The sequence below is a fragment of the Astatotilapia calliptera genome, chromosome 19 (assembly GCF_964374335.1).
Source record: "Astatotilapia calliptera chromosome 19, fAstCal68.1, whole genome shotgun sequence".
Lineage (NCBI taxonomy): Eukaryota > Metazoa > Chordata > Actinopteri > Cichliformes > Cichlidae > Astatotilapia > Astatotilapia calliptera.
In genome coordinates this window covers 15973502-16001377 of record NC_137440.1, presented here as the reverse complement: position 1 = coordinate 16001377, position 27876 = coordinate 15973502, and the positions used below count along the sequence as shown (strand labels likewise).

The window sequence follows — 27876 nt, the reverse complement described above, 5'->3', positions numbered from 1 at the left end:
TCGACTCTGGGCTGGACCAATTACAGCCGAGGAGGCCGGATGCACCCTCTCCCTTGTTTAGCAATCACGTGATTTTCGCGCATTGCATGCCGGGAACTCGTGGCAAAACAATCCAAGTACCGCATCAAATGCAAGCATTTGCAGCACCGCAAAACGTTCATTCTCCGGTTCCAATGCCTTCTTGTTTTTTCTTTGACGCACAAAAAGGAATGTACAAAAACAAAAGGAGAACAATGCCGGTCCGTACAAAGACAGACTCGACGAAAGGACAAAGAAAAGATACGAGGAAAAAATCAAAGGAGTGAAAGGGTTAGACCCTTACGAGCACACAGAGTGGACAAAAGACGTTAGCGTGCTGCCCAACTTTCACCACCCTCATATTTATAATTATACGGTTCTTGGAGTGAGTGCATGCACTCATGAAGTTTAGTAACTTCAGGTCACTGCAACAAGCCCAGGTACAGTTTACCGACGGATGGGTACAGGACCTTGAAATGCACCGTGTAGAACGAAAGACCATCGTACGAACAAAGGTAAGTTTACCAGTCTCACAAATCGTCTCATAGATACACATTCGTTAACCGTTTATTAGCATAACCTTTGAGCTCAACGGTAATTAATTAGTAGTGGAAATAATTTCTGGTAGCATTACAGAAATGTAGCAGTGACAATAATATTGTATGCTGTAATCGTACTGGACAGTGATACAAAACAACTGTTTTATCCTGTGAATAAAAGTCAATGTACCATGGTAATAACAGAAGCGAAACGCAATATTGTGTCAGGACAATTCACTATTTATGCACAATAAACACAATAAACAAAGGAGCATAGCGCAACAATTTCTGTTCAGACTTGCTTGTAACCTATATCACCAATTATGTTAAGAAAAATGACGTATTAACTACTACAAAACTCTGACCTTTGTGGGAATGCTTGGAGCAGACTAACATGTGAGCTGGAGTGTTCTGAGACGTTATATTTGGTATATCCAGACCATCCGTCGGCTCTTACTTCGGAAACATGGCTTAAAATTTTTATCTTCAACGACTTAATCCGATAAAAAAAAACGATCTCTTTACCCGTCGGCTTCCCGTGGCTGTCATGCGACCGGCTATTGCAGTTAATAATACAACAGCTTCTTGCCATTTTTTGGGTTTCTTTTTATCGCTGTGTAACTGAGTTCAATTGAAAGCCTGTGTGCGCTAGTACCTCTTGCCACAAGTTCCCAGAATCCTTTGCGGTTTTACCCCTGAATGACGTCACATTTTCAATCTTTATCCTGGTGGGCCGGTCCGATTTTTTGTCCCAGTCCAGCCTTGCTGAGATGGTAGAGGTGTCTGAGCGGAGGATGCTGAAGAATCTCCTCAGCATCACGAACAATTCACTCTAGCCCATGAGATCTTTTCTACTTGTGGCTATTAGACTGTACAACTCCACATCCACACTTTAAAATATCACACTCCTACACAATCTCAGCTGTTCTTTACCAGATGGAAGGACCGTTATTATTTTTACTGCAGTAAATATATATATTTACATATATATTTTGCGCAAACACACTAATATTTACGGTAGGGTCGTACATTTAAATAGCACGACCCTGTCGGACAGGAGACGCAACCTCTGAAAGGATGAACTGCAGAGGGCAACTTTAAGGAGAGAACTGTTATAGTAAGGTGTGCACCTCCAGATAAGCCTCGGTGCTCCTTTGGGGACTGACTGTCCAAGTCTGTGGAGAATTATCTGAGTGATTTCACGCCATTCCTCCACAGATATCTCCTTATTTTTGGTGTTTTGATGATGGTGGTCGAAAGGGCTTTCTAACAAAATCTCTTATTAATGTAAAACTGGGTTGACAGCTGGAGACTGAAGGCCGTGGCACATCATTCACATCATGTTTATGTAATCCTGGGAGTGATTCTCCATTAATAATAGGTGATCAATCAAAACAGCTCTGCGCTGATTTGCACTGTAAGGATCAGGTTCTTTAATTTGTCACTCACCTGACAGTATACTGACACATGCACATAAATATCCACTGTGTTACCAAACTGGGGGAAAGGAATATGGAGGATGCGTAGGAATGATGAAACAAACGCTTGTCATTTATCTTCAGTAAGAAATGCAGCATTTCATAGTCACTTACAAACAGGGTTTACCGTAATCACCACAAAATAGCAGCAATACAAAAATTGGCCATGGAGACTGCTTTTTTAAAAAGCAAGTGTTTGATGTGTGAGTTTGAGTATTAAAAACTAAAGTTCAAGACGTGCTTATAAGAAAAGGCTGCGCAGCGCTACTTGACATTTATGATGCTTACAGTTTCAGGAGTAAAAAGAAGGGAACGCTTATCTAGTCATTAAGGTAATCTTAACCCACATCTCTTCTATGAAAGTACTTTTGTTTCTTCTGTAGTAGTCTTTGGATTCACTTTAAAAGTAGCCTAATATACAAGTTTTTTCCCTACGAAGTGAACTCCTCTGCGTCTGTTGTCGGTCCGCTCGTTTCCTCGGTGAACTGCAGCATCCTCTGCATACATACATGACCCATAACCCCGAGAGGAGGTAGGCGGCTGGGTGCGAAGCGCGGCGTCTGCAGCATAATTAAAACATGGCGGACTCGGAGGAATATAGACTTAAACGATTAAAGGTAAGGCATTCACAACCAGGCTGTAGTTATAGCGGCACTCAACTGGACGCTAAACGGATTAGCTGATCCAGCTACACACTGTGTTGTTTAGTTGTTGTGGGCCGGTCGAGATTCGCACATTCAGGCTAGTGTTAGCGGCTAGCTTGCTGCTTTGCTATTCAGTGCTGATGCATGCCGAGAATTTGCGGAGCAGCAAACGAACATGTTGAGAACATTGTGTCCACGAGCCTTTGATGTGCACCTCGGGAGCTTGTTATTAAGCCAGCCGCAGACCAACTTTTGGGTTGCAGCAGTGTCCACGTAGCATCGGCCAGGACTGCTGAGAATAATGAGAAGTGGGGGGTGTATTGAAATTATCTGTGGCTACATTAAAGCCGTTTTTTGCGTGAGGAGTGTAGCCATCACCAACATTATTTTTTGGGGTGTGTCTGAACTCAAAAGTATGAGTGAGTTCAGAATATGGCTGAATTTTAAATGGAGTTTGGTGGGACCCCCCCTTCTTTCATACAACTAATAATTAGACATGAGGCCTGGAGCCTTTAAAAAGGCACTAAAACGTGAAAGCTAACGTTTAACTCACATTAGTCTTAATGATATTTGTATAATTAAAAGATTAGAAGCAGGGGAATATTATTACATTTATATACAGGTACCAGAGTTATAGCATTGGTACTCTTCGGGGATTTTCTGGTACATTTTTTTGATTGCCACATGACAAAAATTGTAGTTCCTCTAATGGCCACTTGAGGCCGCCTTCGAAAGAGCCATGAACTCCATGTTTTTTTGCATCTGTACATAGTTTGCCTCTCAATAAAGAAAGTGCTACAGAGAGTATTTTTCCACCTGGATACTGGAGTTAAGGGTATAGCCACCCAACAGGTTTAGCTAACCAGAGTTATTGAACTGGTCATTAGCAGTTATATGACATAAATGCAGCTTGTTAACTAAAGCTATGTCTAAACTGGAAGAAGTTTGCAGCAGGAATTTGAATGACATTCATGACTGCAGGAGAAATAACCACTGACTATACGTTGTAGGCACAATCCAAAACTGACTTAAATCAACTTCCCGGCGAGCGATTGAAGTGACAACCAGTGAGTGCAAGATACTCCTGTTTGAAGAGTGACCTGGTTGTTACATTTGATGGATGCCTAATCAGTCAAACTCTAGGGGGAGGTCCACAAGCAACCAGGCGTAGGCTTCAAAACTACAAACACAGAGCAAATGGCTTCCAACGTGGATGTAGCCCAAGTTAGCTGACTTAAGTTAGCCCTACAACCTGTAAACTCCACATATACAATTGTGGTCACAAGTTTTCATAGACTCATCATGGGCATATATTTCATGATATTTTGGGGATTTTTAAGTATTTCTTTGAACTGTTCTTTTTCCAGCATGTAATGACTGTACAGCACACATCTTTAATGACTTTAAAAACCAAGAATTGGGTGCACAAGCTTAATGTGTTTTGGATTTTTTTCTAATCCATTCAGGGTCAAATTTATACATATACTCACTTCCATCTTTTAAGTGAGTGGTGCTGAAGGTTCTATAAATGAAGGTTCTTATCTTGATATGGCCAATGTTTGTTAACTTCTCATTGGTATACGTGATTGACTACAACTGTGTGTCGATTACACCGACTACCAAAATCGTCGACGACTAATATAATAGTCGACATGTCGTTTGAAGCTTTGTAAGATCCAAAAAGACGCAGGAATAAGTAGTAGGATTTAAGAGTGTAATAACGGACTAAAACAGAAGATGGCAGCACTGCATGTACAAGGCAAGGCAAGTTTATTTGTATAGCACAATTCAACAACAAGGTGATTCAAAGTGCTTTACAGAGACATTAGAAACAAAAACAAATAAAAAGCACAAGGATGCCAGCTGCCATTAAACCCCGAAGAAGAAGAAGCAGTGTCCCAGAATTCATAGCGCAGCCCTGCTCAGTTTCCAACAATAGCGGCAGCTGGTTAGTTTTAATATTACTCTTATTATACTTTCTGGGTCACAAAATAAACTTTTAACATATTTTCAGGCGAGAATGTAGCTGTGTAAACCTCAAATATCTGCTCAGTTTATCAAGACACCACATATTTTCAAAAGCCCCCCGACATTTTCGGAGACATCTGTTACCCACCAGCTTGATGGCTAGCCGGGGTTCAAGGCTCACTAGAGCGTGAGAACACCGGACTCCCGGCAAATTGTTTTCAAACCAACCGCTGTCTTTTGCTACTCAGGTTAAACATGATATATAAGTCACTTAGATAACTTAAAAATGTTATTGTTTGGCTTTCTCAGTATTTTATTTGCTCCTGAGTAAATCGGTAAATTGGCTCAGATTAAAGTTATAGTTTTTACACAGCTGAATAAACATTAAGCAGACAACTGATTATCAGAAGTGTGAGATGCTCGAGAATATACTCCGGTGCGATGTTCCCTCTAATTTTTCACGTGTCTGAGCGAACACACAAACTCCCTGAGCGGTCCCTTGGACCACTGTGAGCAACAGTAGACGTGTGCACTGTGGTCACGCCAGCATCTAATCTAACCAAGTTACATGGTTTATTAAAATAATCAAATTACAGCATTTACATTTATGTTAGACTACTTTTAAGTGCTTTAACCCACTTACAATGAAAATTTAAAAAGATCTTGTTCATGACCTGTGTAGTATGTTAACACTATTGGAAGTAAAAAGTAAGTAAAAATAACTTTAACTCCAATTTTGAAAACACCACTTTGTTGTTGTTGTTTTTTTTTATTTTTTTATAAAGCTTAGACTTGTAGTATGAGTCTGTGGTCTGGGAGAGAGTCCTGTAACTCTGTCTGCAAAATACAGTATATAATGACCATTGTTGGGCAATTAATTCTATAGTTACTTCTACATTACATAAACAGTGGATGAAGGAGGAGAACTATCTCCAAAGTCTTCAACTTCACCTCAACTCAACCGCTAGACAGCTCAAACTCCAACAGGACAACAATCCTAAACATATCAAAACTGGTTTTAGAATTGATAAAACTGGCTAATATTAAACTTTGGAATGGCCTTCCCAAAGCCCTGAGCTCAATCCTATTGGAAATTTGTGGACTACACTTAAAAAGCAGGTTTTGTGCCAGCAAATCAGCACATTTAAATTAACTCTACCAATTCTGCTAAGAAGAGAGGTCAGATAAAAAAGCTTGTGGATGACTACCTAAAGCATCTACTAGAACTGCAGCTTGCCAAGAGACGTTTAAACACATTCCAGTGGATGTGTATCTAAGAAAAAAATCAAAAATTCATTCAAAACTGTGCACTCTGTGTTCTTGTTCATTCAAGTCATTAAAGATGTATGCTGTACAATTATTCAACCCTGTCAAAAATAAGAAATCATTAATATCCCCCAAATTACCATGATAGTCACACCCATGATGAGTGGATGTAAACTCCCCTACTGTAGTTAAATGTTTTTTCAAAAAGCTGCTGTTAAGGCTTATTTTTTTAGAATATTTAAGACTGCTTTTAAATAATACCTTTAAAGTAAGGTTAAGACATTTCCTCCTCTTTTAGGAACAAAAGAAACATGACCTCAGTTTGGAAAAAGTATTTGAACAAGTTTTGTTTGTGTGGTCCATCATCAGTGTGATCATCTTCACCCGTGGTTGTTCTGCAAGAGCCAGGTGTTTATACCCTGTGCTAATTGGCCTTGTTCATCCATTATAAACTACCATGAAACTGGTCAGCAACTCCCATTTAACAAAAAGAAAATTATGGTAAAAATGAGTGAGGTGTGCGCAGAGAAACGAATAAGCATTGTTTATTTGCACACACTGGGAAACTCTGTTTGTCAGATTAGCAAACAAATCAATGTCCCGTCCTCCACAATTCAATATATTATCAGAAAGTTCAAAAATGATGGCCTCATTATTGAGAACAGAAGACGCTCGGGCAGACCCAGAAAGACCAGGACAAGGTCCATAACTGTGAGTAACATCAAGAAAACCCTCAGAGAGTCAAATCTCTGCTCAGAGAGAAAGAGTGATGAGAAGGTTGCATTTTTAAGAGTGATTAGATAAAACGTCTCTGCCAGTGTAGGGGAGCCATTTCAGTTCCTGTTATTTTATTTACAGAAATGTGCCACAATTCAGCCTGGAGCCCAGCAGAGGGTGTGCTCAACATAATCCTCATTCCAGAATATAATGATTTACTCTTGATTCTAGTTAAAAAGTTGAAATGTAAATTTTTACGAAAAATAGTTTTGATAATATGTAATTGAAATAAAACGGCACGTGTCCTTAAGCTCGTCTTGCAGGGAAGGCTGTTTTGTTTTTTCCCCCACAAACCCATAACACTCGGTTAAAAATGGGACATGCTGCCTTGACGATGTGTGTTTCCATACAATAGGTAGCTCTTTGAGGCATAGTCAAACTACAACAGAAGCTCCTGTGTGTGCGCACAAAGGCCACTGGTTGTGGTGAATGTAAGATACTGCTGTCAAGAAGTTGCTGGCTCAGTGGGTGCTGTAAAGTGTCTTATGGTCTTTACCAACAAAACCAGCGAAGTCTGAAAATCAAGCTTTACATTTCGTCCCAGTTACAAGGTAAAATTATCAGATTTGGGCTACAGCTCCACGGGTCTGATAACTTTTGATTTCATGGCCAGGTTTTCTGAGGGTCCCACTGGGTGTCCATATGCTTTTTGGGTCTTAATTTTGACCTATGTGTCTGTGTTATCATCTTAGGCAGGTTTTCGTTGATTTTTTTGTATTTTTCTTTAAAATGATTGTTATTTGCTTGGATGTTTTATTGATAAGATAAGATAAGATAAGATAAGATAGAACTTTATTAATCCCTCGGGTTAGGGGTTAGGGTTAGGGTTATTGTCTATTGTACAGAAATTCATACTTTTTTAAAGTCATAATCAAGAGTTTATTTTCTTACCATGGGAGTCTCTGGGGACTGACTCCCTGCTAGATGTTTTTAGATTAATGAATTATAAAAACATCTTTGTGCTTTATTCAAGATTGGCAGAAATAACAGAAAAATGCATTAACTCGACTAAGACACCAGCAGCCAGTCATGCTACGTGTTTGGTTATCTCTAGAATATGTGTTTTTAGTCAGAAAACTGGTGTATGTTAAACTAAAATGGCACTTGATGCCTTAATTATATCTTTGATTGTGTGTATCAAGTTTCTTAACTAATTATCCAATTTGGGGTTGTATCCAGGATGTATTTTATGTTTCCACTGAACATATTTGGCCCTTATCTGTCAAAAGTTGTGTTGTATATGGATGTGAAATGAGAAATAATAATGATCTCTCTCCTCTGCAGCATGAGGAGCACATGTCCAGGATGTTTGACGAGGTGATGGGGTTGGGAGACTTCGCCGACTCCTCCAGGGACTCCAATGCATCTTCCAAGAGTGGTGGACAGGATGAGACGAAGGGAGTGGACCAAACCTCAGGACAAGAGGAACAACAACCAATGGAGGAGGAGGAGGAGGAGGAGGAGGAGGAAGAGGAGGAGGATAGCAACAGCAGCAGGAAAGAAGAAAAGATAGACAAAGGGGCGGGCGAGTCATCACCTCCTCGCATTGCCTCGCCCACCTCTGACCCACAGGATTCTTTTAAAATGGGGACCAGCGAAGGGGGAGGTGGACGAGGAGGAAGCGGGGCAGCGGCTTTTGATGATGCGCTGGATGGCCTTCCTTCATTTGGGCAGGAGGAAGATGATGAAGACTGGCACTTTGCCCTGCCCATGGGCACCCTGGAGGATGTAGACGTGGATAAGGCCGGCAGGAAAGGTAGGCAGCAGGAGAACAGCGAAGCTCCGAGCAATACCTTTGGTTCTGAGCCAAAAGTAGGGGAGGCTGAAGAGGAGGAGGAGCAAGAAGAGAGGGCAGGGAGCACCGGTTCTGCCAACACCTTCCACTCGTCACAAGACAACAGCAGAGGTAACGCTGCTTATTTTTGAAGGACACGATAGTTAGTGACTCATCTGTTTGCTTTTTTTATTTTTTTTAAATTTCTACTCCACTGTTTTTATACAGTTAGTCACAGAGCGTACCATTCAGCTCATAAAACAGTCTTTGAGTCGAGGGTGGAGCTTAATAAAAGTAAAAACAACCCTCATGAAGTCACAATGGTGTCAATTTAATTCCGCTTTATCTGTGGAACGCCAGATAACAACAATCGTCGCCTCAAGGCACTTTATAGTGTAAGGTACAATAACAATATGTTATTACTGCATATGCAGGTCAGTTTAGATGTCTTTCATCTGTGAAGCAATTATAAGCAGATGATTAGAAGAAAAAGTAAGAAAAGCAAACAAATATTCAGTAATTTAAAATACCATATAAATAGTATGCTTAGTAAAAACGAGAAACCTAAAAAAAAAAAACAAGCAAAATAGTAACATTAAAGTGAGGCTGTAGTATTTGCATTACAAATTTAAAAAGGTAGTCCTAAATAAATACTTTTTAGAAGAATATAAATATTAGTCGAAGCAAAGGACATAAATAAAAATACAGTGATTTGTAGGCTCATGTCATGTCACACACATTTCTAATAACAAGGGGAGGGAAAAGCTCACAATCTGGCAGCACTGTCTGATTACGTCACAAAACTTGACAATTAAACAAGAATGAATGGCAGCATTTGAAATTTAATAGATTGACTATTTGAAATCAAAACATTTTACTTGCAGACTGACTGTTTTAACAGCACATGGATGGGGCTTCTCAAGTGTAGAAGCAGCCAACTTTCATAACCTTCACTAACTTCGAGTGATTTGGGGACTTTTGAGGCCGAAAAGTGGTGAAAGCAACAGAGGTTACCTGTTACCAGCACAGAAAAGTCTGTTAAGCCTGCAGGTCTGCAGCTAACAGGAGTGAAACACCAGCTATTTCTTTAAAGAGGACAGAATGAAGAGAAGCCTTATAAGTGCAGGATGTTCTCCTTGAAGCCTACTTCTTTTAGTCCAAGAGACAAATGATTTGAATCCCGGCGAGCTGCTCTGCAGATGTACCTCAGAAATGTGAAGACATGAATGAGGTTAGCTCAGACTCACTTTATTTTCTAATTCTACTAAATGATTTAGAATTTGGGAAATATCTGTGCAGTGAGGTAAAGGACTAAAATAAATATGTTTACCATCTGCTTGGATCATCATTTAAGATCCACTGAGCCATTAGAAGTTGTAACCTCCACATGTCCTGAAAGAAAAGTGAAAATGGTTTCAAAAGGTGTCACAGATTTAAAAACAAAAACCCTGTGAAGTACACACAGTGCAAATACGTACATATGAAAAATATGAATACTGAATTCCTTCTTCCAATCAAACCCACTCCGTTGCAACAGATGGCTGCCCCTCCCTGAGCCTGGTTCTGCCAGACTTTTCTTCCTGTTAAAAAGAGTTTGTTTCTTTGTGTTATTGTGTCTTTACCTTACAATATAAAGCGCCCGGGGAGCTGACTCGTTGTGATTTGGTGCCATAATTCAGTTGAATTAAATGTAACCTTATAGAGAGTAAAAAAGTGCTAAAACATTAATTTAACAAGTGCATGTCCATGCTACAATTAGAATAAGTGGCAGTCAGTTCCTGTGTGTGACCAACAACATATCGATTTAATGTAATATCAATATTAATACCACATGAATCAGAATTTGTTATTTTTGTGAAGTTCCAGGGGTTTAATGAAAATCTTAGCATGCATTTTATTGTTCAATTTGTTTTTGTTTTTTTCCCTTTTTGTTTTTGTTTGTTTTTTTGTTTGTTTTTTTTGGGTTTTTTTCCTCAGAAAATCTTAGAATTTAGCATCTGTTGGTATCGGGTAATGCACTGACAGAAGCTCTCAGTGGAAGTACTGCCGGTCAACAAGCCATTCTGAAAGAAGAGAAGTTAAACAAGAACCTGTCATGAATCCAGATTTGAAGTTTTTAGCTCAAATCATCAGACAGGTACAGCAGAGTGTCTACAGCCATCTGTGAAACACAGTGGAGGCTCCGTCAGGCTGCTTGTCAGACAGTGGTGTTGGGACTGATTACAAAAGCAGAAAGGGATGTAATACCATCTGGAAAGGATCTTGATTGTCATCTATTTCCTCTGCAGATCATATTTGTTCCAACTTTATTTAAAGTGTTTACTAAAAAAATAACGAAAACAATAATACATGTCGTTTTTTGTTTTGCTTTTTTCCCCTATCCATGTTCAGATGCAGGCGTCCTGAACCAAACAGAGGAGACAGAAGACAGTCAGCAGGGAGAGGTGAGGGTTGGAAAACACTGTCAGTTAACTGCCTTTTCAGCTTGGGTAGTTATGGACGCTTTCTATTATTTCAGACGTCAGAGGCAGCTCCGGTGGAGGACAGCAATCCCCCGATTTCTCCGAGTGTGAATATAAAAGAGGAGCCTATTGATGAAGGCTACGATGCTGCGTTATTGCCTCAGAGCTCCATCAGACAGATCAAAGAGGAGCTCGAACACCAGGAGGTTGGTATAGAGAGAAGTTAAAGATTACCTCACTGTATTTGGATTGAAGCTGCTAACAGACTATGCATTGTTATGAAACAATTTAGACTCATTATTTCGGTCATCAAGTTTAAAAATATCCCACCCAGTCCCCTCAGAATCAGCCAATTGCTTTTGCACAATAACATGTCAAATTTTATTTTCACACCATGTTAATATTTTCACAGTTGCAGGCCTTTGAAGTGCAGTGATGTGGGTTCAAAATTTGTGTGCTTTTAAATTTAAGTCATGTTTTTCAGCATTTTGGAGCATAGGAGCAATATGCCATCCTCTTATATAGTCACAGCACGAAGATCAAATTTTACCTGCCTTCATTAAATATACTGAAGTTATTGTACCAAAAATGGCTGATTCTGAGGGTCTTTTTAAATAAATGATCTTTTGACCTTTTTGATGTAATTTATAGCAGTGTGAAAGACAGACAGAAATGTGCAGTCTGATTTCTTATTGTTTTATTGTTGCAGGAGGAGCTGAGGATCAGCTCCGTCTTCTCCGTAGGTGGAGGCAACACCTTCACCTCTCCTACCAGTGAGTGCATTTGTTTTAACATTAGTGGTGATGTCTTATACACTATGTTGTAGTTTATTTGATTTTAACTGTAATAACAAGAATTCAAATTGTGTTATTATTATTATTATTATTATTATTAGTCCTGGTAATAATGCACCATAGAGTTTCAGTGAACCAAAGAAGATCTTGGTGTGAAAATTGGCCTGAAATTGGACCTAATGATAAACCACGGATTAGTGGCAGAAAGGAAAAATCTGCGAATTATCTAAGGGTTAATAAATCTGCCTGATAGCTTTGTTAACCTCTTGTCCACCTCAGTGCCAACAGCGGTTCCAGCCCCGACTCCGACTGCCATTTTTATCCCTGGTAGAGGAGCTGTCATACAAGCCATGGCTTCCCTCCCCGTCAGACCTCCAATTCCAGTCCCAACTTCAATACCAGCTCTGACACCAATACCGCCGCGCCCACCACAACCCCCAGTTCCTGGTAGCGTTCGCTGCAGCGGTTGCTCTAAGGTATTAATGCAAAAATGCACATTGTTAAAGGAAAACTACAATTTGAAAAGCTTCACGTAACTCTGTATTTAACTTATTAATGCTGTTATTTGCTGAGAATATGTACAATGATGTGACTTTACATTTTCAGGTTCTGCTGAAAGGTCAAACGGCTTTCCAGAGAAAAGGATCGACGCAGCTCTTCTGCTCCACTGTATGTCTGACGGGCCATCTTCCTCTGCCCACTAAAAACCGATGCTGTTTCCAGTGCAACAGGTACACACTTGTTTCCACTGGGCATCGATATGAACTCGCTGCCTTGTGGTGCTATGAAAACCGTATACGGATGGTCACTTGAGAGTCTTAACGAAATGCTACTTTATTTTACATGATCTACTTTTAAATTTTTTAAATATCGCTGAAATGTGAGACCCTTTAGTGCATAGCATAACTTTCTCCCTTTGCCTCTATTTTCACATTGCTTTGGAGCAGCTGGTTTTCCCCTCACTTTTATTTTAAAATTTCAGTTGTTGCGCCGTCCAGTCTCATTGGTCATTGTGGGTCTGCTACTCCAGTTTCATTTGATGTCATTCAGCTATCGGATAAACTTAAAACTCAATCTATGATTTTAGGTGGCAGTGATAGTCCTTGTTCTGATTTGGACAGCAAGCCGGCAAAAAAAGGGCTTCCCGTGCTACCTGTGAATCAGAAGATTTGATTTATTCCATTTAAACCAGCACAGGGATCCACATGTCAGAATTTTGAATCCTCATTTTTCTGCAGCATTATAAGCAGTAGTTTTTGAGGGTTACATATGAATGCTGTTATATTTTATGCAATTTGTTTGTATATTTTGTATGCTTTGTCCAGCTCATGCACTGACCTTCAAAACCGCTTAAACTTTCTGTTAGCAATCCACAATGGCAGGACTACTCAGGCCCTATGACAGTGTACATGCATGGGTGATATTTTGAGTCTGTGTTGTTTTTAGTTCTTGTTTTACTCTTTGCAGGGAGATTGTTCAGCCCAGGGACATGATCACAATCCCAGCAGACGACCGCACCTTCATGCACTTTTGCGGCCAGTTCTGTTTGTCCGTCTTTAGACACAAGAAGAAACAGACTGACAAGGTTCCTGACAAATGGGCTGATAAACAAGTGGAGAGAAAGCCAGAGAAGCCGCCAGAGAAACCGGCAGAGCTCCAGACTGACAGACCCTTCTGTAGTGTCTGTAAAGTCTCCAACAAGGTAAAAGACTTCACGTGTGTAACATAAAGATCCAATTTTAGGTCAGCGTCTCTTCATTTTGGTTGTATTTATTGCTTCTCCACGTTTTGATTGTGATCATCTCTACAGCCAATTGAGCACGAGGTCACCCATCAAGGCCGCCTACACAGACTCTGCAGCGACGCTTGCTTTGTAACCTGGCGCAAGATACGTCAGTTAGCTATGAACTGCTGCGAAGGCTGCGGTCTTTACTGTAACACCAAATCAGGTTCCTGTCAGACGCTCACGATCGAGAAGTCTCAGCTCAACTTCTGTGGTCCCACCTGCATTAGCACCTACAAACAGGTATAAATATCCTTGTATCAGTTGAGATGAGATAAAATAAGATAACCTTTATTAGTCCCACACGTGGGAAATTTGTTTTTGTTACAGCAGAAAGTGGACAGTGCAATGTCAAATAGAAAAATTAGAAAAAAAACACTGGAATAAGATAAGAATAAGATACAGTTCTATACATTGTACTTTTTAGAAACATGTTGTTTATTTATAACAAAACCTGTTTTTGTTTTTTTGCCACCTTATTGCTCAGGGGCAGCTGTGCCCCCTCATATGTGTCCAAATTATCAGAACCTGCTGAATTTTGAAGATGTATGCTTTACGAATGCTAGACTTGAATTGATGTTTTGGCGTACTTGGGTGGTTCAGTGGTTTGCCCTGTCATATCATATAAAGGGGGATCTATCCTGGGCAGTGTGAAGTTTTTTCTACAGGAGTTACAATAATCGATCCAACTTCTTAGTTTTAAAAAAGTGTTTTTCATAACAAAATGTTTTATAGTCAGTCTCTTTGAGCAAAATGGGAGCAGCACAGACTCTCCTCGCAAGCACAGCTGCTTCTGTGTGCATATATGCATGCATCTGTTCTCATTATTCATTATGTCAGAAAAATCATGCTCGGCACCCTCGTATCGTTTCCTCCACAGACCTGTAGAAAGACAACAGAGTGCGCGTACTGTCACAAGACAGTGGTCGTGTCCACAACCATCATGGAACGAGACCAGAAGGGAAAAGTTCAGCTTTACTGTTCTGTGGTCTGCGTGGAACAGAGTCGACCACCTCAGCATAATCTCACTGGTATGACACACGCGTCCACATGTGTCAGGGTCATGTCACAAGCACAGGGTTTACAGCAGTATATTTATTACAAATTAAGATACCATGCAGAATAGAAAATTATTAGTTAGCCTCCTGGCTCCATTGGAGGAAGAATCTCAAGTTTTTGTTTTTAATGACTGTTTTATTTTTTTGCAGGTACTCCATTCCCATGTTCCCTGTGTAAAGTGACCGCCGTTCCTCAGTATCACCTTGCCATGGTGGATGGCACTATACGTAACTTCTGCTCCTACACCTGTGTGACTATCTTTAGGGTAAAGCAACAGTGGCATTAATAAATTTAAAGATGGCACACATTGATGGTCTAAGCCGTCTTGTAATTTTTTTTTTCTTTTCCCTTAATGTCTCATAGAAATCTGGCCACATATCCCAGCCAGACCTGACCAATGGAGCCTCTTCTCTCAGGGACCCCTCTGTCAGAGATGCCCCCAAACCGGGGCCTTCTGCCGGAGCCAGCTCAGTCCCTCCCGTCCCTCAGGATTACCCATCCTCAGTTCCCTATCCAGGCAATCATCCCAGTCATACCTCAGTGCCCCCACTAGTGCCTCCCCATCCGGCCATCTCCTCCTCCCCTTCTGTGCCAGGACAAACGCAGGCCGGTCAGCCAATGAAACTGGCAGAGGGCCGGCTAGGTGACACCTCCAAACTGACCTGTCACCAGTGCAGCAAACAGTTCAACACCAAGCCGCTATTATTCAGCCACCAGGTAAGTAAACTCACTCATATCCTTCTGCATGACCAGTGCCGCACCATAAAAAAGGAATATACTAGTTGTTGTTTTTGCCTGCAGGGTCGAATTTCTGTGTTCTGCAGTAAGATGTGCTGTGAGCAGTATAAAACCCAGAAAAATATCCTTGCTGTGTGCGAGTGGTGTAAGCAGGATAAGGTGATCTTTGACACCATCGTCTACAACCAGCAGGACCTGGTCTTCTGCAGTGAAAGTGAGTAATGCTCAAAGATGGCCTTCATCCTGTTCTACACTGTTGATGCTAGTCAAGTTTCGTCGTGTTGGTTACTAAACATAATTCAGCCATGTGCCGCTCTATTGCTGTGATCCTTTGCAAATCCTTCTCATCAGAGGTCATCTCGGTTATTATTTTTGACCCTCAAACTCTAACTCACAATCTACTTGGATTTTTTTTGTAATTTTGAAAGTACAAGATAATTCTTATCTCTTAGGAACTATCTGAATTTTCTCTCTAGCTTTTCTCTCTGTTTTAATTTCCAGATTTGATTGCTTAATTGTGTTTGCAGTAGTGCTGAGGTAATACCCCTCCTGCTGTGTTTTCCAGACTGTAAGCTGCTCTTCAAGCATGACCTGACTTCTCGTAGCAAGGAGCATGTCTGGCGTCCCTGCACCTACTGCTCTGGCATTGCACAGAAGATGCTGCACAGTCACTACGGAGGCAAGCTGGAGGAGTTCTGCAGACCCCACTGCATGTCCCAGTACACTGTACTCTACTACGGGGTGAGAATACGGCTGCCCCACTGCACTATACACCGAACCACACGATGCCTCTTGCAGCGTGTTGAATGTGGTCGTGTCTTCCTATGTCTTGGTGCAGATGGGTCGGTGTGACAGTTGCAGGAAGCAGGGCTACATGACGGAGAAGCTGCAGTGTTTGGGTTCGGTGCGTAACTTCTGCAACCTGCCCTGCCTACAGCAGTACTGCCACCTTCACTTTGAGACGAGCCAACACAGCAGCAGTAATGGGACGGCGCCACAGACACCATATGGTAAACGGTGTTCAAAACTGTAAAGCTGCACATGAACACGCGCAGTAATTATTTCAAATCTGCAAAAATTTAGAAAGCTACAGAGCTGCTTCTCAAATGGTGTTTAAATCAAAACAAACCAAGTAAGGGCTGCGTGGTAAACACTGAAGCATCTGGGTGAAGGGATTGCATTCACTCTCTACTTCCAGCTCCAGCTCCAACCCAACCCCACCACTCCTCAAAGATGAATCCAGTCATAGCTGACGTCGTTTCATTGGCCAACGGCTCCGCCACACAGCCCAGCGTGTCAGCAGATACCACTCTGACTGGTTAGTACATGCACACATCCATAAAACCAGTGTCCTAATATTCTAATATTTTTTGTGTATTTAGTGTCTTTAGATTTGGTGTTTAAACATTTGATCCTTTCTAGAGTGAGTATTTGCAATAAGTGAGAAGCTCTCTTATGTAAATGTTTTCTCTGTAATAAACACAGTACAGATATTTAATAAAGATAGCTACCGCTAAAGCAACTGATAATATTTAGTCATTTAGGTTTGTGTTTGTGATGTCAGATCTCATATTATCATATTATTAATTATAACCATATTATTGGGGTTTTGTTGTTTGTCTGTTTGTTTGTTTTAGGAGCTCTACCGACCTCCAATGTAGACGGCAAGAATCTCGACCACGTATGTACTGTTTCTGTGTGTATTTGTTCTCAAAGGGTTGGATGATTTTGCCTGACATTACTAGAGAGGGTCAATTGTGTATATTACTGGGTCCATTTTAATTTATTTTCTTTACTCTGTGGCATTCTGTACTCAAGTGTCAACTTCACGAGCACGTTGCAAAGATCGCAATTAACCTCAGCAGACTCTGTATGAAAAATGGCCGTAGCCACGGCGACATCACCTGTCACTTGCATTTTTCATTGACCTCAAAGATCTAAAAGAGAATAAATAAAAACTGCTTTGTTGAAACTACCTGAAGATTTTCTCCAAATGGTGCATCTTAGATACTTCACCCAAGCATGCTGTGTAAAGAGAGTCCACAGATCAAACAATATGTATTCACACTGTACAACTAAGTGTCAGTATGCAGTCCGAGTGACTCCAGTATCCATTCCTATTCTTAATGATGCAGTGAGTGAAGAGGGGGGAGAGAGTGGGGAAGACACGCAGAGGGTCATCTGCTCAACCTGTGAGCTAAACTGGTGCCCCAGTATCCATTGTTATTCTTAATAGAGCTGTAGTTCAGAAAGGCTGAAACCTGATCTTTGGACTTGCAGAGAGCAGTTTCACATTAAGGTGGCCTCAAGATTTACATCTCTGATGTCAAACAGCACAGACTGCTAAAAAAATGGCACCCTTTTTGACATTCAAATGATTCCTGTTGGAGAAACTGTCCACTGTAACAAATTTATGATTATGAGTCAGATCCGCCTCGTTTATTGTTACTGTTTGATACTTAATATGCAGGCCAGTACCCAGACCGATGCCATGCGTGTGCCTTCATCCCGTCGGCGTCAGATGAAGAACAAGTCCGTTCTCTGCAGGCCCTTCACCATGGACCAAGAGAGCATGTGCCAGCTGCCTTCCACTGAATCAGGAGGTAATTGCAGGAATCACCTCAACATGTTTTGCCTGTTGATTAGTGAGATTTGGGAGCTGAGCTGCACCACTTTCAGTAACTTCCTGACAGTAAAACTCAGTACAGCACATCTACAAACACCTGCTGAATACACAGTGCACTAACAAACATGTACCGGTAATGCACCTTTAAAAAAAATTATAATTTCTGGAAGTTTTTAAATGGACATATGTTGATTTTTACACAAACCTACTACATTGTCTTTGTTTATTTTGGGTGTTTTACAAGTCACAGCTTTGCATGTTTGTATCAACAGCAATGATTAGATAATTTAAAAGATGTTTTTCCATATATTTAAATATTTATGAATCCCAGTGTCCTTACTTCTTACTGGAAAACTGTTCCATTAGCATTACCAGTGTTAAATTTATCAGCATTATTCCTCCTGTCAGCCAACAACAGACAGAGAATCAATATTTTATGTATTAAACATCTGCCTCACATAAAACGAATATTTTATATAAGTCAACATCAGGGTCTCAGCTTAATTTTCTCAACTTTGTAAGATGGAAATGTTAACAAAAAAGAGAAACCAGTTTGACTCAATAAAATTGTTTTCCCTAGTGAAACTTAAAAAAGGGAATCAAGATAAATAATATAAAAGTTATTCACAATATTAAAAATAATCATGTTCTTTTAATGCTGTTACTGTGAGTGCACCAAGGTTTTTTCTAATTAGTTTTTACTCTTATGTTTTTGACTTTGTGCTTTCAGTTTTATTTCATTTCTGCAAGTTTTCGATAGTGGATCCGTACAGTGGCTTTGAGGCGTCAAATACACTGCAAGTTAAGAAAACACCAGCAAATGGCACAAAATCACATAAAACACAATGGAAATAGAAAAACCCAATGTGAATTTTTTTTCTATTTTTTTCTGTGTATTGTGTTGTTTTGCAACATTTTTGTTTGCTGGTGTTTTCTTAAGTTCCTGTTCGACCTCTCAGGGCCACTGTAGGTTGGCTGATTTTCTTATAGATTTTATTGTTGTAAATATTTAGTTTGGGTTTAGTTTTTATTGTTTCAGTTTCAGTCCTTCAGTGTATGAGAGGCGGCACGGACATTATAATAAAAACACTAAACTCAAAGTGTTGTAGACGTTGAGACAAGTCTCAACAAACACTTTCCCTGAAGCATCATCAGACAGACTAAAACTATTATAGTTTGCTCTTTGTTTTTAATTTATTTAGATTTATATAAAGTTTAGCTCAGTGGGCTAATATTCTGATAGACTTGCTACCATTTGTGCCATCATTCACTAAGAGTTGACATTTTATGTGTATCAGTCACTGCTCCATCTAAACACCATGCACCTAAAATAAAAATGAATCCTATGCTCAGCAGCAGCGTTCCCGCAGTCCACAGCTGGTGTTTCTTTTTTGATATTTTTTTGTTCTTCAATCTTTGCTCACAATTAGCTGTTTTTAACAATTGCACCAGCTCTGCTAGATAGCTCCTCGCAGTCTGACCAACCGTCAGCTCAAGCTTCCACGCCACCGCAACCGTGCCCAAAATGTCAGGAAGAAACGCAACTGTGTGATGGCTTGCCAGCGCGTCTAACCGGGCGCCATTTCCTGGGCAAGAGAGAGACTTACTCAGACTGCAAGGTTTGCAGACAGCACAAGAGGAAGAGGGTGGAGGAAGAAGAGGGAGCGGAGAAGAAGCAGAAGAGGGCAGAGGATGAGGAGATGGAGAAAAAAGAAGAAGAAGAAGAGGAGGAGGAGCAGCTTGAAAAGACAGATTGTGAGAGCAGGAGCGAGCTGTCGGGCAGGCAGACGTCGTATTACTGTAAGACGTGTTCAGGAGAGCCCAGCCTCTGCCCCGTGCCCTGTTTCGAGCTCTATCACACCCGACTGATCTACAAAGTGATTCCCGAACTGGAAACTGAAGGTGAGTTTTCCGAGCATACACAAATTCCCTTCTGCTTTATAACATGTAAAGAATAAAGCTTGTGCATTCAGCATGTGTGAATGTTTGTGAGTCTTACAACAACTTGCAGCCCTTTTTGTTTGTTTGTTTGTTTTTTTTAAACCTGTTAATGTTGTGCTTGCGTGATTTGTTGAAATGAATTTGCATTTTCCAGCTGACTTCTTGAGAGGGTCGAGTGTGTCACCCGAGTTTTTCTCTCCACAGCCTCCTGATCTGCCAACGTGAGACGCTCTCCTCCTCTTCCTCCGCCTCCTCCCCTTTCCCCCCCGAGCTCGGACACAGATTGAAAACTACAGGGTTTAACTGATGTTTCCACACTACTTCATATATATATTGTTTTGTTGTTTATGATTACCTCCAGAGCCTTAAGAACAAAGGCAAAAAAACCTCATTTCAGTACTTTTGTGAATTCGTACTTGTAATCTGGCACTACAAAGAAACGATGCACTTAAAGGGGCTTTCTGTGTATTTTTATATGAAGTAAAGACAGCAATATTTATGACCTAATCATATGGCTGAGTATTTTCTTTCCGCTATGAGTATTTAGTTTGTATGGTGGGTATTTGCAAGAGATCCACAAAAGACAAGTCACTGACCTTACTTGTTTAAAAAAAAAAAGAAAAAGAAAGAAGAAGAATTGTGTCAAATGATTAAAACCTGTTATTAAATTTAATTTCATTTTTTTAATTATTATTCATGATGGCCCCTCATCCATACTACTATTCCTCCATTTCCTGTGATGTGAGAGTTTTTTTTTCTTCTTTATAAGCTGAAAGGTCATTTTTTTTTTAAAGTCTTCTAGCTTCTCAATAAGCTTCTCATGAAGATGATACCCCATTTGGAGGCATGTGGTTTTATTGTGTAGGATGGTGACTGCATTAAACAGGACCTATTACCCTTTTCTATATATACTGTAACAACTGTGGATGCTCACAATTAAAACAGCCCGTGACTTCAGTTTATTTGCAAGTAAAACATCCGGCTTCAGACTGCTCTTAAGAAACATTAAGTTTCAGGCTTTTTTTTTTTTTCTTTTTTTTTTTTGTAACTCTCAGCTCTGTACAGACCCCACCCACCTGTTGTTAAGATCACAGGGGAGGGGGAGGGGCTAAAGCGGCTACATTCTGAGGGATGCTAGAGCGAGGGGCTGCAGCCAGGCCAAGTAAAAGATAAATGGGGATTATTTTCAACTGTGAATCATGCAAAGCTACTTTGGTAGAGTCCCGGAGTAAAAATCTACAACCATCTGCTTTAACGCATTGGCATTAAATACTTGAATTATAAAAACAACAGATCCCCCTTTTACAGGTGAGGAAATCTATTAAAATCCAGCTGGAGTATGTGAGCAGTTGAAGGTTAGTAAATCCCCAACTGAAACCTCAGGTAGGCGTTCATCTTTGAGGGTAAAACTTGCGCTCACTTCAATGTCTGACTGGTCTCGAGTCTGGCAAACCTCATTCATTCGTTTATTTGATGTCAGTCTAACTTTATATCCTGTTACACTTTGTTTGATATGAATGTGTGATTCATGAAAATTACCTCACTACTGATGCAGTCTCGCGAACCAAGTTTGGTTTCAATTCTGACTTGAGTTGAAGTCGAACTGATTCCAGCTGTGTGTAACATTACTGAACTTTATTTAATGACCCATTGTACACTGTTTTATTTTTAATATTTATTCCACTTTGCTGTATGTGCATCTGCATGTTTCATTTCCTCCTCATTTTCTCTGTTTTTTGAAAGTTTTGGTTGAAAGCAAGGACTGCAAATAAATTATATTTGCGAAAAAAAAAAAAAAAAGCCCAGTTGTGATGGTTTATTTTATTATTTTTTTTATTGACATGTACAAATTTAAGATAACAGACATATTTGACCCTCACCTCGGCCTCTTGCCAACAAATGCTGACAAAATGATCAGGATGGAGCTCAGACTCTTAACATTGTGGCTCAGTTAAGGCAGTTAATAGTTTTAAGAGCCCAAAGTCTTCTGCTGGGATCGACATGTGTTACAGGAGGTGTTTTGTGGCCCAAATGCCACAAAGCATCTGATATTTGACTCAGGTGAAATACCTACACTCCTCTCCACCTAATGAGGTGGCTGCAGGTGACTTACAGGTCTCTTGTTTTCGTCCTTTCGGCACATTTGGGTCCTCTCGGCTGTTTTTCAGGTATAAAACAATCAACAGTAACAGTGTCTTGATAAAATATGCATCTTAAACATCTAAAAAGTACAGTCTGCATATATGTGAGGATGCCAAAATAATGATAAATGTCAGTGAAACAAACCATGCTCGCCAGAGGTTTTTTTAATAAGCGGTGGGACTTCACGATGGTCTTATTTTCTTAATAAAAATATAAACATTTGGACATTTTTCTGAAATGAAACCAAAAGAACGATCATTTGAACATTTGATGTTTATTTCCAAATCAATTTAATCATTGAAGTGATATAAAGAAAGGTTTTAAAGTCTTACATTTATTGTGATTATGTGAAGGTTTATTGCTATCTGGGATTTTTTTCAGTCTGATGATAAATGCATGTCAGCTGAGTCCTGACATGAGGCAGCTGGCTTTATTTGCCATCCCTGATGGTTCAAAAATGCAGGAGCAGTGATGAGAAATCAAATTTTCCTGATGGAGTGACCTGACACTCCATCAGAAAAGTTAGTCACATCTCAGTGGCGACATCTGCTGGCCACATGTTTGTTCAAAAATCAAAAAACTGCTGTTCCAATAAATCAGAAGACTCTGCAAACAGCAGATCTTTTGGTGTCACATTGGTAGCATTTTACCTTTTACCATAAGACTGTGAAAGGAATCTCTCTTTCCGCTTTTCCCTGTGTCCACATCCCAGATTTTCTCTGTTATTTTTGTAGCCGACTCCATCAGTTGGGTGGTTTTTGCTGTTGGTTTCTGTGGGTCACCTATAATCCTAATGATCAGCTGGTAGCAAAGACAGTTTGGTTAGGTCCAGAGCAGCTAGTAATGTTGGCACCAGCAGGATTTCCTTTTATTTCATTCACATGTTTTTATTAATAAATGCCACCTTTTTGTACACATACACCTACTTCTGATCCCTTTCTGGAGTGAATTAATAACAGCTGCTCCTTAGAGTCTGACTGTGACTGTAAGCTCAGTAATCTCAGAGGATTAATTTTTATTAGTTGTGCAATGAGTATCGTATGGGGAAACAGTAAAAATTAATGGTAGCTTTTTTTATCAATTTCATCAGACAGGAGCACAAACAGCTGGTTAAGATGAGGCCCCGACTAAGATTAAAAATGATTATTACAAACCCTGAATCATGGGAAAACTACTCGAGTAGAGTGCAGGAATAAAAACGTGGAGCTGGGAAGTATTAAGGGGTCCACTTTTATTCCTCTTGGCTAACCCCAAACTGTCACTTTTTGGTCTCTTATAAAGTTTGTTTAATTGACCTGTGATGTCACAGTGACCCACCCCTGTGTCTCACCTTTAATTTTCCTCTTCTTCAAATCATTTTCTTCACATAAAAACAAGATTAACTCTTTCTTTATCTCCCTTTCATCCTCCTCTGGCAGCAGGAGAGGAGAACGTGAAGGTGTTAATGGTTCCAGTCCCAGTGCCGGTCTTCATTCCAGTGCCTATGAACATGTATTCCCAGCACACACCTGTTCCACTGCCTATGCCCATGCCTGTAGGTCCTCTTACTTTATATTCACAATCTATAAGGTTTAAATAATCGTTTCAGTAAATCAAACACTTCTTTCCATTTTTTTCTTTAAGGTTCCAGTACCCATGATGGTTCCACCACTGAACAAGGACACGAAAGATGCAGCTGTCCAGTCAGAGGCTTCTTTGGTGGAGGAAGAAAAGCAGAGAGATGAGTCCGGTGCAGGTGAACGTTCTGATCCTGGGTTTAATAGATGTAACACTTCCAGCAGTGTTTTCATGATCCTCTGGGTTTGTATGTGACTGCTCTAGACCAGAACACCTCTGAGAGTGGAGACATGAAGTCTGAAGTGGTCGCTCCCACAATCCCTCATCACGGGGAAACTCTGAGGGAAGAAGACCGAGCTGACCTACCACTTACTCAGACTTCAGAGAAGAATCCAGAGGCAGCTGATCCAGAGCCAGAGACGAGCCAAATGACAACCGACCCTCCTGCCAGCTGTGCTGACGATCAACCACCAACCTCCCCGATGATGGACTTGGAAAATGACTTCCCTTCTAGTGAGATGTGACATCACTGATAGTCAGCTGAAGAAAGCATAACATATACTTGATTCAGATTTGCTTTAGCAGTATATGCTAAGTTCAAGAAGAAATCCAGACAGACAAGATAAAATATAAAAACAGAAATTCTCAGTATGATAGCTCCATAAGTTTGATTTTGGAGGGTTTTTTCTTATGTTTTTTAAGCTGCTTCTCCTTCCAGACTCAAACCAGGAATCCTGTGCTTGTTAGGTGAACATTAAGCCACTAGATATTGTGGATGATTAATAGATATTAATAAAAGAATAGAATTAATACAGAGGAAAGATGAAAATCATCCACTAACAACAGAAGCAGGATAATTGGAAATGTTTGTTTTTGCAGAGTCGCTGCATCAGAAGTCATGTGCTCCACAGCGAGGAGTGAAGAGACCCAGAGAGGGCTCGTCTGGCCGGAAACGGGTACGACATAATTGATCACGAGTCTCTTTTTTCCCCCTATGATGGACTTTGGAATTTGCCAGCTTATTTTATTACTTGTATATTTTAAAAGACAACAAAAAATCACCTAAGCTATGTTTAATCATTTATCTTTTGAATTATACTGTAAGAGCATAACAAATCTTCCATGCTTCTATTTCCACTATTGCCAGTCAAGGGTGCTTAGGGAATTGTTTTAAATGTGGAGGCACTGGGCAGAGAACCCATCAGGATGGGGGCGGGGTTTATTTCCCCATACCCTGTCTGATTATGTTGCTGAAAACTCCTACTGATCCAAAAACCAGGACTCAAAACAAAGAATGCTTCCCTGTACTTCCATGTTATGTTGTTATGATGTTTAAAATGCACCTAATTTGGCCATAAAAAGCTTTTTTCCCATCAACTATCCAGGGTCGGAGGAGGACTGGTTCTCTGGAGCGTGGCACAACCATGGCACTTTCTGCTACCTCCAAACTGAACCACCTGTATGGGGTTAAAGCCTGGAGAAGCTGGGTCCAGCAACGCAACAAGCAGCCACAAAAATGTGAGTTTTTTTCCTCGTTCTTGATTAATTTTCTGTTTAATCTGCACTGCCTGCGCTTTACCTTCATTCTCCCCGTAACAGCCGATCCAGTTCAAGTGAAAGAAGACGTCCTTGACTGCAACTCCGCTGAGCTGAGCTTCGGTCTGTCTTGCTTCATCAAAGAAGTGCGACGGCCCAACGGAGCACCCTACAGCCCGGACAGCATCTTCTACCTCTGTCTGGGGATACAACAGGTGCCCACAAAAAACTGCACAACTGGTTTCCATCATGTTTCTTTATTTTTCTCCTAAAACAACCCTCTCCGTCCCCCACCCTCTCTGTTTGGACAGCATCTGTTTATGATGGGTCGCATAGAGAACATCTTCACCGACCAGCTGTACAATCAGTTTGCCTCCGAGATCTCTGGGATGCTTCAACTCTGGAAACCAAAACTACTACCTAGTGGTACGATGAATAAAATAGATTTTATTCAATTATTCCTCATCTATTTTCTTTAATGGACATAGCATTGTAGCAAAACTACGAATTAATTCACTCTAGGGTATTATCTTGATACATATTTACAGTATGTTTATCTTGCTTTAAGCACCAACCAGCAAACAAAAAGAGCCAGACATCTCTCTTCCTCCAGGTGGCGTTGTTTCCTCCCGTGTCGAGGAGTCCTACCTGTGGGAGTGTAAGCAGCTGGGCGCCTATTCACCCATAGTGTTGCTCAACACGTTGCTCTTCTTCTGCACCAAATACTTCCACTTCAACACCGTGGAGAAGCACCAGCGCCTGTCTTTTTCCAACTTCACCCGCCACTCTAAACCCTGCAGCCGAGCCGGCAAAGTCTACTACCTCCAATTCCAGAGAAGCAGTGCCAGTGCGCCCAGCTCTGAAGAGACAGGTGGGCGTCGTTGACTGAAATCATGTGAATGACTTTAACTAAAGTATGCACAGAAGTAGAGATCAGCTGGGTTTTTGTGTCCCGTTATGTCCAGAACGACTCAGAAAAAGGCAGACGGAGAACGAGGGGGACCTGGAGATGATGGAGAACGTCACCAACCCTCTGCACTGTCCTGTCCGACTCTATGAGTTCTACCTCTCCAGATGGTGAGACTCACACACAGACAAACTTGCAATCACTGCTGCAGGAATGAAAACTGAGCGCATTACTTTCTTTGTGCACCACAGCCCGGAGTCTGTGAAGAAAAAGACCAACATGTTTTACCTGCAGCCCGAACAGAACGTCCACACACACAGGTCAGAGCTTCGTTATTACCCCGAGCTTAGCTGTGAAACCATTCGTGTAGGCGTTGCTTCTTGAATTGGTTATGGGTGTCTTGTTATTTTTGTTTCTGTATTTTCTACAAAAGTAACACTTCAGCAAGCATTTCAATGCTGTGTGATCAACACAAGCTAACGACACAGAATTTCCTTGTCATTTCCCATAATTTTTTTGAGGTGAAAAAATGTGAAATTTTCTGTCCATAAAATTTCACAAAGATCAGCAAACAGAAAAAACTTTATGTTGACACTGTAAAGTGAAAATAATGTTTTTTATCATTTCCATTTTAACCTCAACAGTCCCCACTGGTACACTTCTCAGCCATTGGATGCTGCCACTCTACAGAGCATGCTCACTCGCATCTTGGCTGTCAGAGAGGTTCAGCAGGAAGAGGAAGCAGTGGTTCTCGCGTCCTCGTCTGCGCCTGCCGAATGTGGCAGCTTACAGTGATGCCAAGCGGCGTCAGGATTAAAATTAAATTAAAACTGTGCTCATCGGTCACATCGGACGGAGGCTGACAGGGAAACGGAGCGAACAGAGACGCGATGAACGGACGCTTCGGGTTTGTTACCTCAGCAGCAGTCACAGAAACGCACAACGAGTTTACAAACATCTGATGTTATTAGGCAGGAATCTCTCACACAGCTTTCAGTGCCCGGGACGTCAGATGTGCTTTTTATTTCAGATACAGACTGGTGAAAGGTGACGCCCATCTGAGTTGTCTTATTAGTGTCACCTTTTTTTTGCTTCAACCCTTTTTGTGGAGAATAGTGAACCCGACGCAGAAGGTTGCCTTTCTGGCAACACGTCACATGATCGATAACAGCATTTTGAGCAGATACTGTTGTGTGTTTGTGCACTGCTGCCCCTCAGTTAAAGGGGCTGCTTTTTCCAGATCATTCCCTGGAAGCCCCGTTCTGTCCCTCAGTGACCCTACAACTTAATTTTGAGGAAGATGATGAAGTCACAGAGCGCCGGGTGTGACGACAAGGGCGGATGCTGAGCAAAGCTTGTGCTGGCGTGACTGGTGATTGATGCCACTCGCTTTCAGATTTATCCAGAAGTTTCTGCAACTGTTTCTTCTCGTTATGAGGTATATTTTTACCACATCTGATACAGATCTACAGCAAAAAGATGGTCCCAGTCCACCTGGAAAGTGTTTATCCATTTGTACAGAAACTGGTTGGAGGTGCACATGCTAAATCCCTAAAATAATTATTTACACCTGCTACTAGACAAAAAAAAAACATACTCGCCGTATTCAAAGCAGCTGGTTGTAGTGCCATCTGTCGTTCTTCTTCTTATCCAGGGCCGGGTTGTGGCGGGAACAGCCTAAGCAGAGAAACCCAGACCTCCCTCTCTCCAGCCACTTCCTCCAGCTTAACTGGAGTTGGGGCGTGTTCTGGGTCCATCCCACAGCCTCGTCCCGATAGGACATGCCTGGCGCACCTCATCTAGGAGGTGTTACCTTGACATCCCAAATACTCACAGAAAGGTGATTATTAGGATTAAAATTTAATTT

The 27876-nt window shown here is 40.9% G+C and overlaps 1 protein-coding gene across 5 annotated transcripts; it reads left to right on the top strand.

Annotated features, from left to right (window-relative positions):
• The first annotated feature begins 318 nt into the window (after positions 1-318).
• LOC113011558 (zinc finger MYM-type protein 4-like) lies at positions 319-26953 on the top strand. 5 transcript variants are annotated; one of them, XM_080293830.1, is made up of 29 exons: positions 319-533; positions 7975-8596; positions 10856-10908; positions 10983-11132; positions 11636-11699; positions 12000-12196; positions 12327-12451; positions 13188-13422; positions 13531-13746; positions 14384-14534; positions 14712-14827; positions 14926-15279; positions 15364-15514; positions 15866-16041; positions 16139-16310; positions 16499-16618; positions 16938-16981; positions 17771-17903; positions 23428-23543; positions 23633-23744; positions 23831-24079; positions 24446-24522; positions 24952-25084; positions 25166-25317; positions 25414-25528; positions 25716-25973; positions 26068-26179; positions 26261-26329; positions 26654-26953. In XM_080293830.1, exons 1-29 carry the CDS (start codon positions 420-422, stop codon positions 26802-26804), a joined length of 4737 nt encoding a protein of 1578 aa, XP_080149956.1. In that variant the 5' UTR covers positions 319-419; the 3' UTR covers positions 26805-26953. The 5 variants fall into 5 exon arrangements, with proteins under 5 accessions (XP_080149956.1, XP_026006865.2, XP_026006863.2 ...); XM_026151080.2 differs by lacking the exon at positions 319-533 and adding an exon at positions 2365-2652; XM_026151078.2 differs by lacking the exon at positions 319-533 and adding an exon at positions 6397-6624.
• The last annotated feature ends 923 nt before the right edge of the window (positions 26954-27876 follow it).